The sequence below is a fragment of the Lycorma delicatula genome, chromosome 1 (genome assembly GCF_047948215.1).
Source record: "Lycorma delicatula isolate Av1 chromosome 1, ASM4794821v1, whole genome shotgun sequence".
NCBI classification, from domain to species: domain Eukaryota; kingdom Metazoa; phylum Arthropoda; class Insecta; order Hemiptera; family Fulgoridae; genus Lycorma; species Lycorma delicatula.
The window spans coordinates 288,092,705-288,108,809 of record NC_134455.1 but is presented as its reverse complement, the minus strand read 5'-3'; the positions used below and the strand labels follow the sequence as shown (position 1 = coordinate 288,108,809).

Here is a 16,105-nt window from a genome sequence, read left to right as displayed (position 1 = left end):
GTATGGTGTACTGTTTCTGGTAACTGTATAGTCGGACCAATATTTTTGGAGTGCACCAGAACTGGACGGTTCAAAAATAAGAAGTATACCTTACAATTTTAGAAGAATTTTATGCTCAGTTAACATATCATGAAAAAGAGTACGATTTCTTCCAACAAAATGGAGCAAAGTGTCACACATCAATGATTCACTAGCACACATTCATGCAGTTTTTACAGAAGAACAAACTGTCAGCAGAGAATTGTGGCCTCTGCATTCCCCAGATTTGACTAGTCAGGGTTTTTTCCTTCAGGACTATTTGAAGGATAGAATTGATGAATCAAATCCCCACAATATCAATGAATTGAAGGCAAGCATTCAACAAGAAATTGACGACATTGATAACAACATTTTGCATTAGATGAGTTAATATGATCACTCAAGCACAAAAATGCATTGCTGCACAAGAGGGCTAAATTGGAACATCTTTTGTAAAACTATGGTGAATATGTAAACTTTTGCTACTGTAAACAAAGAATTTAATTGAATTTACATTTTCATTTTTCTATTTCATTCATAAAATATTACATGTCACAACTGTGTTTAGTCTGTAACAGAGCTGATTTTCTCCTTTTTAGCAAACATGCTAGATTTTTCTTAATGTTTCACCAATTTTATATACAGTTTTTTAATTGTTTATAATAATTACAGCAATAATTTAAATACATTAAATTGATGTTGTAAATTATATTCACAACACTATAATATCTGATCTAAAAACTATATTTAATAAAAGAAAAACTTAATCCTTACATCTCCAGTAAGTAATAACATAAATTATTATATAATGGAATTCCATTAAAATAATTTGCTTAACAAAAAAATATTTAATATTAACTATATACTTTCAGTTAATTTTTTGATATTAACATCTTACTTTCATCAAAATGACATTCTTAAATTAAAGTAGGTATAGCGTGCATTTGCTGCATTAACAACAAATAGTGGGAAAATACACAGTAATAATTAATTTATTTTATGAATAAACTTTCATAATTAACCCAACAACCAATAATAATTTAAACAGTTCAATAAAACTGATAAACACATACAAAAAAAATTAGAGATGAAATAATTGAAAAAAAAAAATGAAATAAATTTCATCACTGTAAAAGTAGAAAATAGAATAATAAGATAAAAGGCAAGAGTGATAGTTTTAAAAACTTATGTACCAACCAATTTTAACAAATGGGAATGAGTGCTGGACTTTGACAAAGAAGGATCCAAGTGGATTGCAGGTAGTGAAGTTGCAGTATTTATATTATAATGGTTAAAACAAAGAAAGATCACATAAAAAATGGGGTTGTAAGAGAGACAGAGTATCTTGGAAATTAAGGTGGTAAGTAAAAACCCTTTAGAAGTGTTTTGGTAATGTTAAGGGAATAATGAAGTTATAATTTAACATTCAACAGACACTTGCATGGTAAGAAGAGGGTAAATGAGAAGAGCTGGACTAGATGGATTGGCCAAATTAAGGAAGAAATACAGATCAGTGGGTTTAAATATAAATTTGCATCAACAGCAAAAATATAGATGAGAGTGAAAGACTAATAGAAGAGGCTAATCAAAAGGTAACCTGGAAGAACTATACACAACTGAAGGCGAAAAAGCAATGCAAAATAAATATAGTACAAAATATAAAGTTCAGCAACCAACTCACCCTTAAACGCTGATCCACAACTGTCCACACTCTAGTAGCAAAGTCATTAGATGCACCTAATATAAGAGTCCCTGTTGAATCAAAGTCAACACTCATAATTCCAGCATTGCTGCCTACTAGCATTCCTTTGCTCTCCAAAACACCTGTGAGTACATTGATTAAAAAAAATAATTAAATAAACGAACATTAACATTTTTTTTACAGTTGCTACAGTACAAAATCATACTTAAGATATTCATTGCTACACTTTATACTAGGCAGCACTGGAGTAGAAGTTTGTATGGGTGGTCCAGGGATGTGTACAACAGGCAATCAACAGTTTTGCAATTGCCTGATGTTGCAGTTATTTTTAGATATTAAATTTTAAATATACCTGAACATCGACCAGCAACCTAAAATATAAAGATTTCTTTAAAATTTTATTTCATCAGTAGTTCTTAATGATTTTTTAAATAATTTAATATCTTTATTCATTTTCTCTTTTAATGGTACGTAATTGTTATGTAAATCAGTTGAAATTGTTGCAATAGATCAATCTTACGTAAATTAATCATAACATAATTGACTCTAGTAGGGATAATAAATCTTAATAAAATATTGAAAAACTGTAAATACTGACACAGATGCACACTACAAAAAAGTAATAAGTGAAAAAGAAAACACATAAATTTGTCAATATGAAATAGAAAAATGAACCTAAATCTCAAAACACGTAATAGACATTCCATAAATTCAACAAATAAAAAAATCTTTACAAAAAACTAAGCTGGAAGTACATTCATAAAAGCATTTTTATATAAATTAACAAAAAATAAACAAAAATTGTAATAAATCTGTTTTCACAAGTAGAAAAAAGTACTTATATATATCAATATAAAACATAAAAATTGGGATAAATATGACAAAATGCATAAATTCGACATGATTATGTCGAATTTAGTATAAAATAAACCAATAGAAATTCAGAAAAATTACACAGATTAAAAAAAAAATAGGGCTAAAATTATCTAAGTTTTCAAACTATAAATTGTCATTTTTATGGCTCTATTTCATTATTTTACAAAACTGTTATAATTTTAAAATAAATTTACACGTTTAACGATGTTGAACATAATTAAGTGTTGGGCAACAGCGTTTTTTATTCTGCTTCTTTTGTCCCAATTTTTGCACTATTCTTTTTAGGACTGCAGTGAAACATTTAAGTACTTATATTTTGTAGTAGTGTAAGATCAGGTAAATTAGTTGCTTTTTCTTTTCTCTTGCAGGTACTTAAAACTTTTTCTGAATCACGTTTTTTTACAATCTCTTTTTCAAAATTTTTACTTACTTCCTTCCTATTGTTTGATCTCAATGAACCAACAAGATTTTTTTCTCACTGTATTTCCCATGATTATAATCTTATAAAAATTATCTGGATAAAGTTTTTCATTTATTTAACCAATTTCACATTAATTTTTAAAAAAACTTTTGTTGGGACGAGACATCTTAATCTGTTAGTGTTTTGCACATTGAACGTCAAGTTGTATAGATAATCTCTTTTCAAGCAATATTTATGAAATCTTATTTTTAATTCCTACAGCTTTTCCTACTTTACAGTTGAAAGAAGAATCACTCTCTACAAGGATAAAAACATTATCTACAAGAATCCATAGCACACAGGTATCCATAAAAATGATCAAAAATGGTATTTTCTTTTGTAAACTATGTTTATTATCAATATTTTAATATTGAAGTCTTCATCATTACTGAGGTGTCTAGTTTATAAACATAATAATGTTTTCACAGAATAATCAAACTGATTTCTAATATAATGTTAATAATGCAATTTATTTCTAATATAATTTTAATAATAAGGATGTTTTGATCAGCAAACAGCAATTTAAAAAATTACAGAATCCTTAACACAACAATATATCAAAAACAAAATATATTTGTCTTCATTTGTTTTATTTTGTATATTTAAAAAGACTTGAGATAAATAGTTTCATTTTTTTTGGAAGATAGCACACCAGTTAGTTGGTTTGATAAATTACATTATTAAATTCAACAGTAAAAGAAATTTCAGAAAGATCAAATAGTCCTTTAAAGTAATCATTTTTTGAAAATTTCTGAATATTTTCTCATACTATCAGAAGAAAAATTATAAATTTTTAAATATATTCTGGATATATCTTTCCAATGAATATTTTCCTCACTGTCATTAACAGTAATAATAACTTCATCATCAGAGTAGATCATGTCTGAATGTTCATGAACAACCGAATCAATTACCGAGATAAAAGATGAAGATGACTCAGGATCTGGATTAACATCAGGATCTGTAAAAAAACGGACCTTGTTTAGTTTTGATAACTACTGTATGTTTTGTTATAATTAGGTAGGCTACACTATAACCACTGAAAGCACATAAAGGGCTCAGTATGATATTTTTAAAAATTCATTAAATGAGTAGCTACTATTTACAGTTAAAAACTGTCTTTACAAGGAAAATAATGGTTATTACACATCTAACCATAATTATCCCCAAAATAGATAAGAAATCACGATTCAACAGTATTAATAAATTCAATTTAAATAAACTAGAAATGGATGGAAATAATTTTTATATTTTCTGTTTATTATTAACACATAAAAAATAAATATAAAACCGAGCCTGTTATAATATAGACTCTAATGCGATTGGATGAATGTACTTCCAGAAATCTATAGTAATCATCTTGCATAATAAGTTAAAATTATTAATAATGAATATGTATTTTATTTTAAACATGGACGTTATTCTAAATGGTGATATAGTATGAGATGCTGATGTCTGTAGTTTTTTTTCATGTTTTATGATTAGTAGGTACACACTTTCTTTCTACTTTGCTTACTGGTTCATACCGACATTGTCAGTAATAATGAAAATCAAACAAATCTCCTTGAAATGGTTTAGCTTTGATGTATGAGATCAACATGTTTTGATGATTTAAAAATAACAATAAAAGTAATAATTTAAGATATATTTCATCAAATTAATAATTTTCAATTAAAATTCTAATATAAAAGTTATATAGTTAAATAACTTTTAAAAACTCCTGTGTTGATTATAAAATGTTCCCATGCTTCTTCTTCTAAATACCACATTTCCTCTAGTATGGCTGACAGAATTCTGCTATCACCAGCATGAGGACATTTACCTATCAAAGCATTAATTTAAATTTACTAAACCAGATCTTCCTAAGTAACATGTACTATTATGTCACAAACAATACTACAGATCATTAAACAATCAATTTTCCAACAAATGAACAGGCTAATAAAAAATAAACTAAGGACAATAACAGAAAATTATCGTCCCTTGCACCACATTCATCTCCAATCTCTTATATTTCCAGCAAAACTTTTGAGTTCTCAAGAACAGGAACTGAAGAACCCAGAATTAAAAAAAAACACACTTTTTATTTATTTAACATATCATACAACACATGGTAATTAGTAATTATTGATAAAAATCACCCTTAACAGCACCAAAACAACCTGAACAACTGATAAAATTGTTTTACAAATCCATACATTCTTTTATCAGTTACAAGATATTATATAAGGTGCATTATGTATAAATTTTAGTCTGTAGAGCAGATCAATCGTGACATGATGTGTACAATCAAAACAATTATACTGTGAAATAAATAAAAAAATACAGGCTACTCTTATATACATAGTTTGAAACATTTTTCCTTGTGGAAAAATTATATGTGCAAGTTATATTGCAAATTAATATAAATATAAATAAATAAATACCATATAACCCTCCAAGACTGAGGACGAAAGTAAATTACCAGAAAAAATATTTTCTCAAATCAGATCTGAAAAGTTGTTAAAAATCTTAGAAGAAGCATATTTATAAAAAGGATATGTGATTGATGACATAGTTGATTTCTGTTTTATTTTTTATTTATTTTATTTTTTTTTTATGAAACTGGCTGTGACTGTACGAGGGTTGTCTGAAAAGTTTTGAGCCTAACATAGAAAGACATATTTTTTCTATGAAATATAATTTTATTTTCAACAAAGTCTCCTTTCAAGTTGATAAACTTTTTCCAGCGATACTCTAACCTCTTTAACTCTTCCAAATACTAGCCGACGTCTTTCTTCGCAAAATAGGTGTTTACGTATGCAATAACCTCCTCGTCCGATGAAGATAATCGATAAAAAAAATTCCATTATCCCAAAAAACAGTCGCCATTACCTTCCCGGCCGATGGAACCATCTTCACCTTTTTCAGAGTAGGCTCACCCTTTGCTGTTCACTGTTTTGACTGTTGTTTCATCTCAGAAGTGTAGTGGTGGACCCACATTTCATCTACGGTTATGAAATGACGTAAAAAATCTGACTCGTTTTCCTTAAACTGGTCCAGCAGGGCCTTGGAAATGTTCATTCAAATGCATTTTTATTCCAATGTGAGCACACACAGCACCCAATGTGCGGATAGCTTATGCATATCCAATTCTTCAGTTAGTGTATGACAAACACATTCTTTCGATATGCCCATAGCCTCTGCTATCCCTCTAATCTTAATTCGTCAGTTGTCCAGTATTATTTGGTGAACTTTTTCGATGATAATGGTGGTGGTTGCAGTTTTTGGCCCAAACGCTCATCATCAACCAAGCTGGTATGACCATGTTTAAATTCAGCTGTTCATCTTTTCATGGTAGCAAATTATATGACAGAGGCCCTGTAAACAGCATCCAACTCTGTTTTAATTTGTATAGGCATATTGCCTTTTAAATGCAAGTACTTAATCACAGCACGATATTCAATTTTTTCCATTTTCACAAACACACTCACAATAACTTACTCAAACAATTTTCAAACAACTCAGCATCCAAAATGGCTGAAATTTTAGTGAGTATAACTTTCAACGTATGCGGGAATATATTCCCTAACTTTCGTTGATGAATGCTGGCATCTTTATGTTGAGTCAAAACTTTTCAGACAATCCTCAACACATAATTATCTGTACTCCACTGAACTGTATGTCAGCTCTGTAAATGAATTTTGGGCTCAAGAAACTCAGTAATAAATAAATACAAGTAATGAATTAATATTAAAACTTAAATTGCGTGTTACAATAAAAATGACTGAGTAATTATTCAAATAACCGATTGAATACATTTCAAAACCCAACATTTAACATATAATTGAGCTTTTTAAATTTATTCTAGAATGAATTTAATTTAATGGTACTTTAATTATTTCTATTAACAATAAAATTTCTAGTTAATAAAATCTAAAAACAGTTAATTAAGTTTTAAAAGTTTAATTTAAAAAAATAATTATTTGTTTCTAATATACTTTAAAAAGTTGTATAAAAAAAATTAAACGAAAGTTTAATAACACAGATGACTAACAGAAAGGAAAGTAAAGCAGTCTGATTAGTAAAAGCTGAATACTAGCAGCTGGGTACAGATTAATGTACACTGTAGTATAATGAGAAAACATTATTCTTAGAAAAAATTAATCTGTACTGTGTTATAAGTCAATAAAAAAATCATAATCTAACTTTTCCTGATTTACATACATTTCATTTTCATAAGCAAAAATATTTCCATTACAATCAGACTCTTCAATTTACACATGTCAACAACTACCAGTGAATAAAGGTATTCTCTGACAATAATTGATCTATTACGTGGCATTACTGCAACAGTTATTAACGACCAGGCATTAGATATGAGCTACTTCTGAAAATTACAAAGCCATTTTCAAGAACAACAAGCATCCTGTAACAGGTATTCTTGGTAGATAGATAAGTGAAGCAGTTTCAACTATTTTCTTAATTGTACTGACTGTTAAGGAATCATCATTGTATCAAATGCACATCATCATCCCAAATCTACACAAAAGATTTACATTACACACTTCTGAAACTGATAATTAGTGAACTTGATTACACTCAGAGAAAAGGCAGAGAGTCTGCCTTTTTTACATTATTATGTCTAAAACCTTTTTTACCTCTTGGTCTGTAGTGACTACGTCTTGTAATTTAAATTCAAAACTCCTAAAACATAAGAAAGATTGTCACCGTGATAAGAAGATTGCAAACAACCACACAAAGCAACAGAATAATATTCGGCTTTCTGTCATGAATCACTGCCTTTGTATCAATGCTTTCATTCAGATAGAAAAATGACTATTTTAGTTGCTATTGGTCTTCAGTCATTTGGACATTTCTGGACTCATTTCTATTTTGAGCCAATCTCTAAACATAAGAGATATGTAAAGTGTTTCATACTAGAAGTTTAGGCAACCTAAATTTTTTGTTTCATGTATTCTAATTTTTGTCTTCCTTTGCTGTTTTTTAATGACTAGAAAATTTTATTCGCAGCAGTTAACATTAGTTATAAAAGAGCAAAAGTGATAATCATTATTCTTTCATACCTACAAAATAAAGCTGTGATCACAAATAATAGCTTATGTGTTTATACATCTAGGAATCAAGCTTATTACCAGTATTTTTGCCATATTAGCTTGTTGGTGGTAATAAATAGAATGTCACCATGACACAAATGCTATGCCAAAAAATTATCAAAACCTATGAAATCATGTGTTTAAATAAACACATGATTTCATAGGTTTTTGAAAGTAAACCATGAAAACATACAAAGTGTAATACTACAGTTTGAGAAAAGATTTGGCTTTTATAAACTTATCTAACACAGTATGCTGATGAATGTGTAAAAAATAATTATTTCTCAGTTGTATATATTATATTTTAAATTATTTTTTTGATAGAAGAATATTTAAAAATCTGAGGCAAAGGTCTAATACTAGATAAGATCCAATATGCTTGAAAACAGGTCACAAAACAACACTGCCAAATTTGACACTGCTAAAATGTAAACCCACTTCTGAAATGAGTTAAATTTTATTTTTAGCATTACAATATACAAAAAAAAAAAAAATGGAAAAGTGGAATTTGACTCATGGTGAAATTTGATAAAATTTTAACCTAAAAAAATATTTTTTAAGCAATTTGATCAAGATATTCCATACAGGGTCAGATGAGGTGCTGTAACATCTTATATAAAATGGTTCATTTACAGAAAAACAAATCTCAAATCTAAAGTTGAAACAGTAAAAACTCTCAGTTTTTAGGGCAGAGAATGATTGTTAAAAAAAAAAATATTTTTTTTACGCTATTTCATCAAAACATTCTCCAAGTAGGGTCGATGAGCTGCTGCAACACCTTATATAAAATGGTTCATTTTCAGAAAAACAAATTTCAAGTCTTAGGTTGAAACAGTAAAAGCTCTCGGTTTTTAGAGGAAGCATGCTTGTTTCAACTTGTTTTTTTTTAAATTTTCAAACATTTTTCAATTTTATAATTTTTAATTGTTTTTTGCAAAGTTAATGATAAACATCTTTGATTACACTTTTCATTAAATGTAATTCAAAATATGGGCTACCTCAATAAAATACACCTCACCTTCTTTTTTAATGAAATTAATCCCCTAAAACACAAGATACGAATAAATATAATTACTGTATATTAAACTCAACCTAAAACTTGAAACACAGACAAATAGATGCCAAAAAAAATATACGTGCAAACACAAAATGATGTAACCAACATTTTAGTAAATCCAAATTTAGATAACTTAAAAGTATAGAAAATATAATCCAGGAGAAAATTAATATTTTGACTGATGGATACTTTCCTTTGGTTGTTTGCTGAGAAATTAAAAATGTAAGCCAAAGAAAAATAAAGAAAATGCAACATAAAAGTAATTAAATACAATTTTTATTTTAAGAAAAACAATAACATTTAAGAAAAAAATAAAATTATGATCCAGTAAATTTTTATAAAAATTTATCATATAAACAAACTTTCACTCAAAGAAAACAAAATTATTTTCCCCAAAACAACATGCATACATACCTTTAGAAACATCCCACAACTTGAGTTTACGATCAGCACCACCTGTTGCAACAATTCTATCTATAGGACTCCACCTAACTGCATTTACTTCTCCATCATGAGCATCCTGAAACAGATGGATAATTATGAATAAGTGTAAATGATATTAACTATTAATAAAACCTAACTCCCTCTAATTCTATTTTACTGTACATTTTTAAAAGGAAACGTTTTCTCAAAACCTGAATTGAGAATGACTATAAATTAGGCACAAGGCCAAAGTTTGTAAAAAGTTAGGGTGCACTCATAAATACTTGTTTTTAGTTCTGAGTAGCTTTAACACTGACTTGAATAAAAAATATATAAATCCTACAAAAATGAGATATATAATAATTTAAGATATAAGGTTCACAAGAAAATATTTGGATAAAAAATTCCTGTTAAAAATAAAATAAATTTCCAGGTGCTATTTTTAACAGGTAGTTGCAGTTTAAGATTAAAACATTCCATGAGTTTTAAACATTTCTTCACAAATTCTAATAATAATTTGATTAATCTTACAATCTACCTTTATCTGGAGGTGAAATTAGCTAAAGTTAGTAATAGAAAATATCAATAACTGATTGTTTTTACTAATGGTGCAACTCAGAGAAAATTTGATTATTCATCTAGTAAGATTACTACTATATATGCAAACAACATTTTTTCAAGTTTCTAACATTTGAAGCTTTTTATTACTGTAACTCAATCATTAATTATGAACACAACACTTTCAGAATTAATACGAAAAAAATCCCTTTCGGTACATCGAAAGGTGGAGGTAGATTTCACAGGTGCTAAGTAGCAGATAAAAAAGATTTCCACTGTAAAGTTAAGAAAAACTTCAAATTTACTCAATACGACAATGGTTGCATGTGAAAAAAGTTTCATGTGTTTAGTATACAACATGCCCCATCTTCTTACAATTCCAACAACATTTTGGTCATTTCTTGCCGTAAGGGATGGTCATATTAAAATATGCTACAAACAAATGTTTTAGGTAATGTTTAGAGGACTAACAACCTCTTTAAACCAATTTGATAATGTGCCTATTAAGGGAGGTATGATTTTTTTTTGTCTTCAAAATCTCATTTTTTCCACCCCCTGGGCCAATGGTTGGTGATATAAAAAAACTTTACTTAGATAAGTTTTAGGCCCTTATCCAAAGAATAGTAAGGACTTTAAATGAATTTGATATTTTACATAATAAGAAAGTTATAGTGATATTTTGTTTTTTCGAAAAAGACCCTCCCATTTTCACCCCCATGGTCCAATTTTGCCCATTAACGAACTTGACCAAGATTTTGGGTCATTATATTTTATGTATCAATTTGAAAGTGATAGTCACAAAATTACAGCAGTTATCGTGTTTACAAGAAAGTGAAATATATACGACATATATATATATATAATTTATACATATAAAATTTTGAACTGATGGTGGTTTTGGGGTCTGTGGGATGCGAAACGCAAAGATATGCCAAAATTTTCCAGAAGTCGAATCATGGTACCCATTACAATAGGTAGCTTTCTTATGAAATCTACCTAAAACGAAAAATAATTCTTCCTTCAATTGTTCAGAGAAAAGAAAAAAAGAAAATTGCACAGTATACAAAAAATTTTATAATTTTTCATTTATAAAATATTATAATACAAGTAAACACAAAATTTGTATATAACATGTTACACAATTTTTCTCACTGTAATTCGGGTGCTGATTTCAAATATGCTATTGAAATTGTGCTACAATGTAAACGTTTGATGTAAATTGTAAATTTGTAAAGTTTTTTATAATAAACTCATTTTGATCAACTACTGGTTACAATTAAGCAGTTTCTGTATTTTTACTTTTAAACAATATGCATACATGCTTAAAAAAGAAAAAAGAAATATATACATCATATTATGAGAAGTAGACAGGTAAAAACATGTCTGAATGATGACATCATAGAGACATGTTGTTGCCTACTGCAGAGCTTAAAATCTTATTCAATCTAGCTTCATTTGTCTATACCATGATACCATTGTGTATCACAGAATTATTAGTAGTGTTTTGCTATATTTTCATCAACTCATTATAATATAAAAGTGACTTTTTTTTTGTTTTTATTTGCTACAACATGACTTCTGTAAAAGTTTGTGCATGTCCAAAACACCAAGATAATTTTCCTTATGTCTGGTAAATTTACACCTAAATCTCAAAGAAAGACTATTTCTGAATTGATAAAAACAGCTTATAAATTTAATTTTGGTTGTGCCACTCGAGGATCAACATACAATCTGGGTGCCTCATATTATTTGCAACCCTTACTTGTAACCCTAACTGAATGGTTGAAGGGCAAACGATTAGCCATGCCATTTGCTGTACCGATGGTTTGGCATGACCAAAGGACGACTTCACTGACTGCTACTTTAGTATGCAAATATCTCTGAATTTCCATTCAAAAATAGAAAGTTCATAAAAATGCAGATATATACTCATCTCTAAAGCCGGTACCACACAGAGAGAAGTTACCTGTACCTGTACCACCATCTAATCCGACATTGCTAGAAGAACAATCTGGAAATGAAGCAGATACTGTAGATGATGATGAAGAATTTCTTCCTATATCTCATGAGAAATCTCTACTTTTAATTCAACAATATAAACTTGATGATTTAGTTCCAATTTAAAGTTATCAAAGCAGCAAGCTGAACTTCTGGGGGTCTGGGCTACAACAGTTAAATATTTTAGTGGAAAAAACAAAAGTTACTATGTTTAGAAGATGAAATAAAAGTCTTTCAACTTATTTCCTATGAAAAATTCATTGTATGTATGTACTGATGTTGATGGCCTGATGAAAGAGCTTGGAATTCAGCATATTCCAAGCCGTCTTGGAAACGGCTTTAAAGAATGCCATCTTTTTATTGACTCTTCTGAAGTTAGTATAAAATCAGTTTTATTCCATAATGGTAACAAACATCAATTCCATTAGCTCATACAGTGAAAGTTGAAAGTTGTGTTACTTGTTGGTTTACAAGGTGGGTTTACAAAATATTGTTGTTTTGTTTGTCTTTGGGGTAGTTGTGTTACAAAACATCATTACCAAGTCAAGAACTGGCCATTGCAGCAGAAATTTATGGCTGGTGAAAAAAATTTAAACCATTTATCATTAATCGTGAGCGATAAAATCATACTGCGGCCACTTCATATAAACTCCGACTCTTGAAAAACTTTATAAAGGCACTAGTCAAGATGGACCAGGATTTATTTAACCATTTAAAAATAAGTTTTCCTAAATTGAGTGATGGTAAGCTGAAGGAGGTTATATTTATCAGTTCGAAAAACAATAATCAGCTTAAGGACTCCACTTTTGACGATAAACTTACAGAATGTGAACTAGCTGCACGTAAGTCCTTCAAAGACGGTGGTTTTTTTTTAGGCAACAGGAAAGATGAAGATTATGAATTTTGGTTAATAAGCTGTTAGAAAACTACAAATGGATGGAGGAACTACAAATGGAGGATGTAGGATGTCATTAATAAGAGACTAGACTTATGAAAATTTGGGTTATGTCAGTGATGAGCAAGGAAACAGTTTCCATAAGATAATTCTGACCATGAGCATCTGTATCAAGGAAAATAAGATCCTGGAATGATAGGTGACTATTGTTTGTGTTTGTTTAGAGAAACTGGTCAAACACCATACAAGGGAAAAAGCTTAGCAACATATTTTAGAAATTAAAGGTAAGTCAATTCCAAAGATATTTAACAGTTTTTAAAAACTGTTATTTTGAAGAGATTTCCAATTATTTAAAATTTTAGAGACTATTATTTTAAAATTGTATTAATGTATTTCAAAATATCTGTGTTTGAATAAATAAAAATTTACTTGATTTAAACAAATTTTAAATAAATACACATAAAAAATAATAAATTAATATATATATATATATATATATATATATATATATATATTTTTAAATATCAATTTCACAATGATTATGCATTTCTGGAAAATAAGTTGTATGTCTAAATTGTGATAAATAAATAATAATAGACACAAATTCTGATAACACTTTTGAATTCAGCACCTGAAGATTAGTTAAAATCACCACGTTCGATTCCAGGTACACAAAAAATTTTTTTTTGTTGACTAGTGTAATTAATTACCATCAGTTTTATCTCAAAGTAACTTTTAGAATACAGGATTGGAAATAATAAATACAAAATAATGGTTTTATACATATGCATTTTCTGATACAAACTGCGTAATTTTATCATTATTAATAACCTTCATTAAACTAAATCTGCAAAATATTAAATTAATTAATAATCATATATAGTTGCCAATGAATATTTTTTTCTGTTTTGTATAACATATAACAGATAAACAAATTTAAAAAAATATTTTTATAATGATGAGTTTTTTAACATTTCTTGTAAAATCATTTTTATGGTGTGCACTACTTCTTCAGAAACAAAGATAATTCACAATCTTTTATAGAATATAAAAAGTTCAGTTGAACCTGACTGAAAGGGCCATTATTGCTTTTTCTGTATTTTAACCATATAATATTTAATATTTTATAAAATAAAGATCACATTTCTACTGCTTCTGACAAAATAAAAATAGTGCACACTATGAAAGCATTATAAAAAAAATTACTTTCATAGCAGTAATATGAAATTCAGCAAGTCAGTTATGTAAAGATACATTTTAAATGTGGTGATACAATGTGGTGTATATACAGGTGTCCTGCGAGAATTCAGCAAACTTCATAGGCGTATTTCTTTTATTAAAATAATAAAAAAAGTTCTTACAAACATGGGTTCAAAAACGCCTTGTTAGCAAGTTACAATTACTACAATATTTCTTCCTGATTTTTGCTCCGCCACTGGAATGAAGCCCTACTGAAATTCTGGGAAGGTAAATTAAAGGGCAAATTTAGTTGTTTCTTATGGTTTTTAATCTGAAAAAGTTTTAAATATGAGTCCTAGAACTATGTCACCATTACTTTCTATGAAATAGGGTGTAATAAACAAAAAATTGAGCTAAAAACCAGTTTTTTAGCTTTGACATAAAATAACTTTGTTGAATTACCAATAAACAGATACAACTTATTGGTTAAATTAGAGAATACAATTCTGAGAAAATTGATGTAAATAAAGTCAATAAAAAATAAACATAGTCAACAAAATAATGTATTCTTTAACGAAGAACAATATGTACCAATATGAAAACTCCTGAATTACAATTTTAGATTACAACCAACAGCCTTCTATTATTGGAAAAAATAGTAAAAACAAATTAACTTCTAAAACCAAATAAAATACCATAAGTTATTCTTATATTACATCAGCGATCAAAATTTCTGCCACCAACCTAAAACATACATTTCAGCATGGCGAGTTACAGATAAGATAGCATTTTCTAGCATTCTTGGGTTGTTTTTGATTTCTTCAATGACACAGGTGAATCTTTGAAAAGGTTTATTTGCATTTTATGATTTTTTTGTGTATTCACTAAACCTTTCATATATCTCTACAAAAAGAAATCCAAGAGATTGGTATCAGGTGATCTAGCTGGCCGTAGTTGAGGTCCGTTTCAACCAATACAGCAGTAAGGAAATGTTTCTTTCAGATAATGAATAACAGTACCACAAAAATGGGCTGGTGTACCATTGTGTTGGAAATACATATCAGTTCTTGTACTAAGTGGAACATCCTCTAAAAATATTGACAACTCATTTTGAAGCAAGTTCAGGTAACCATTATCTGTGAGTCTACCATTAAAAATGTGAGATCCAATAAGAACATTACCTACTATCCCACACCAGACATTTAATGAAAAACAGTGCTGGAAATTAGTTTCAATGGTTTCATAAGGATTGTTTGTTTCGTGTATTGTTTATTCCATCTCTTGTAAATGTTGCTTCATCTGCAAATAATATATCAGCAATGGAAGCACGTTGTTTTGTAATAACCACTGACAATAATTCAACCGCAGATTGTTATCACCTTCTTCAAGACATTAAACTGATTGAGGATTATAAAGACAGAAACCTTCATTGTGTAATGTCTGCCATATCAAATGTGCAGGTAATCTATAAGTACTAATAGTTTGACTTCACTTAATCATATGTAATAATCTGCTCATTCACATTTGTTTTCCATTCAGATTTACATTAAATGTTCCAATTTCCCTTAGGTGCCAGTGAGTATCTGCAAATACTTGCCAGTTAGGAATATTTCAATTGGAAAATCTCCTATGATCTTCTACAGCTTGTGTCGCATGGCCATTACAAAAAACCATAGATGAAATGAAAGTTGGCATATTCCTGATCTATAAATTTATACAGCATTTCTCTTTTACTACAGAACAAATCACTTACTAATTATTAATTATCAATAGCTTTTAAAATCAGTGCAAATGAACTACTTCAAAACACACTTTTTCTGTGTATGTAAATGCATGCAGATAA

At 28.7% G+C, this 16,105-nt stretch overlaps 1 protein-coding gene across 4 annotated transcripts in view; it reads right to left on the bottom strand.

Moving 5' to 3' along the window:
* Positions 1 to 16,105, bottom strand: part of LOC142332628 (autophagy-related protein 16-1-like) — a 129,836-nt gene that overhangs the window by 32,752 nt on the left and 80,979 nt on the right. For 2 of the 4 annotated variants that reach the window (XM_075379198.1, XM_075379220.1), the window contains 2 exons: positions 9,624 to 9,729; positions 1,700 to 1,842 (listed from right to left, as the gene is read on the bottom strand). In XM_075379198.1, coding sequence (XP_075235313.1) covers positions 1,700 to 1,842; positions 9,624 to 9,729 — 249 coding nt within the window. Of the gene's footprint in view, positions 1 to 1,699; positions 1,843 to 3,760; positions 4,018 to 9,623; positions 9,730 to 16,105 lie in introns of those variants that run through there. The other 2 variants (XM_075379187.1, XM_075379209.1) reach the window with 2 other exon arrangements.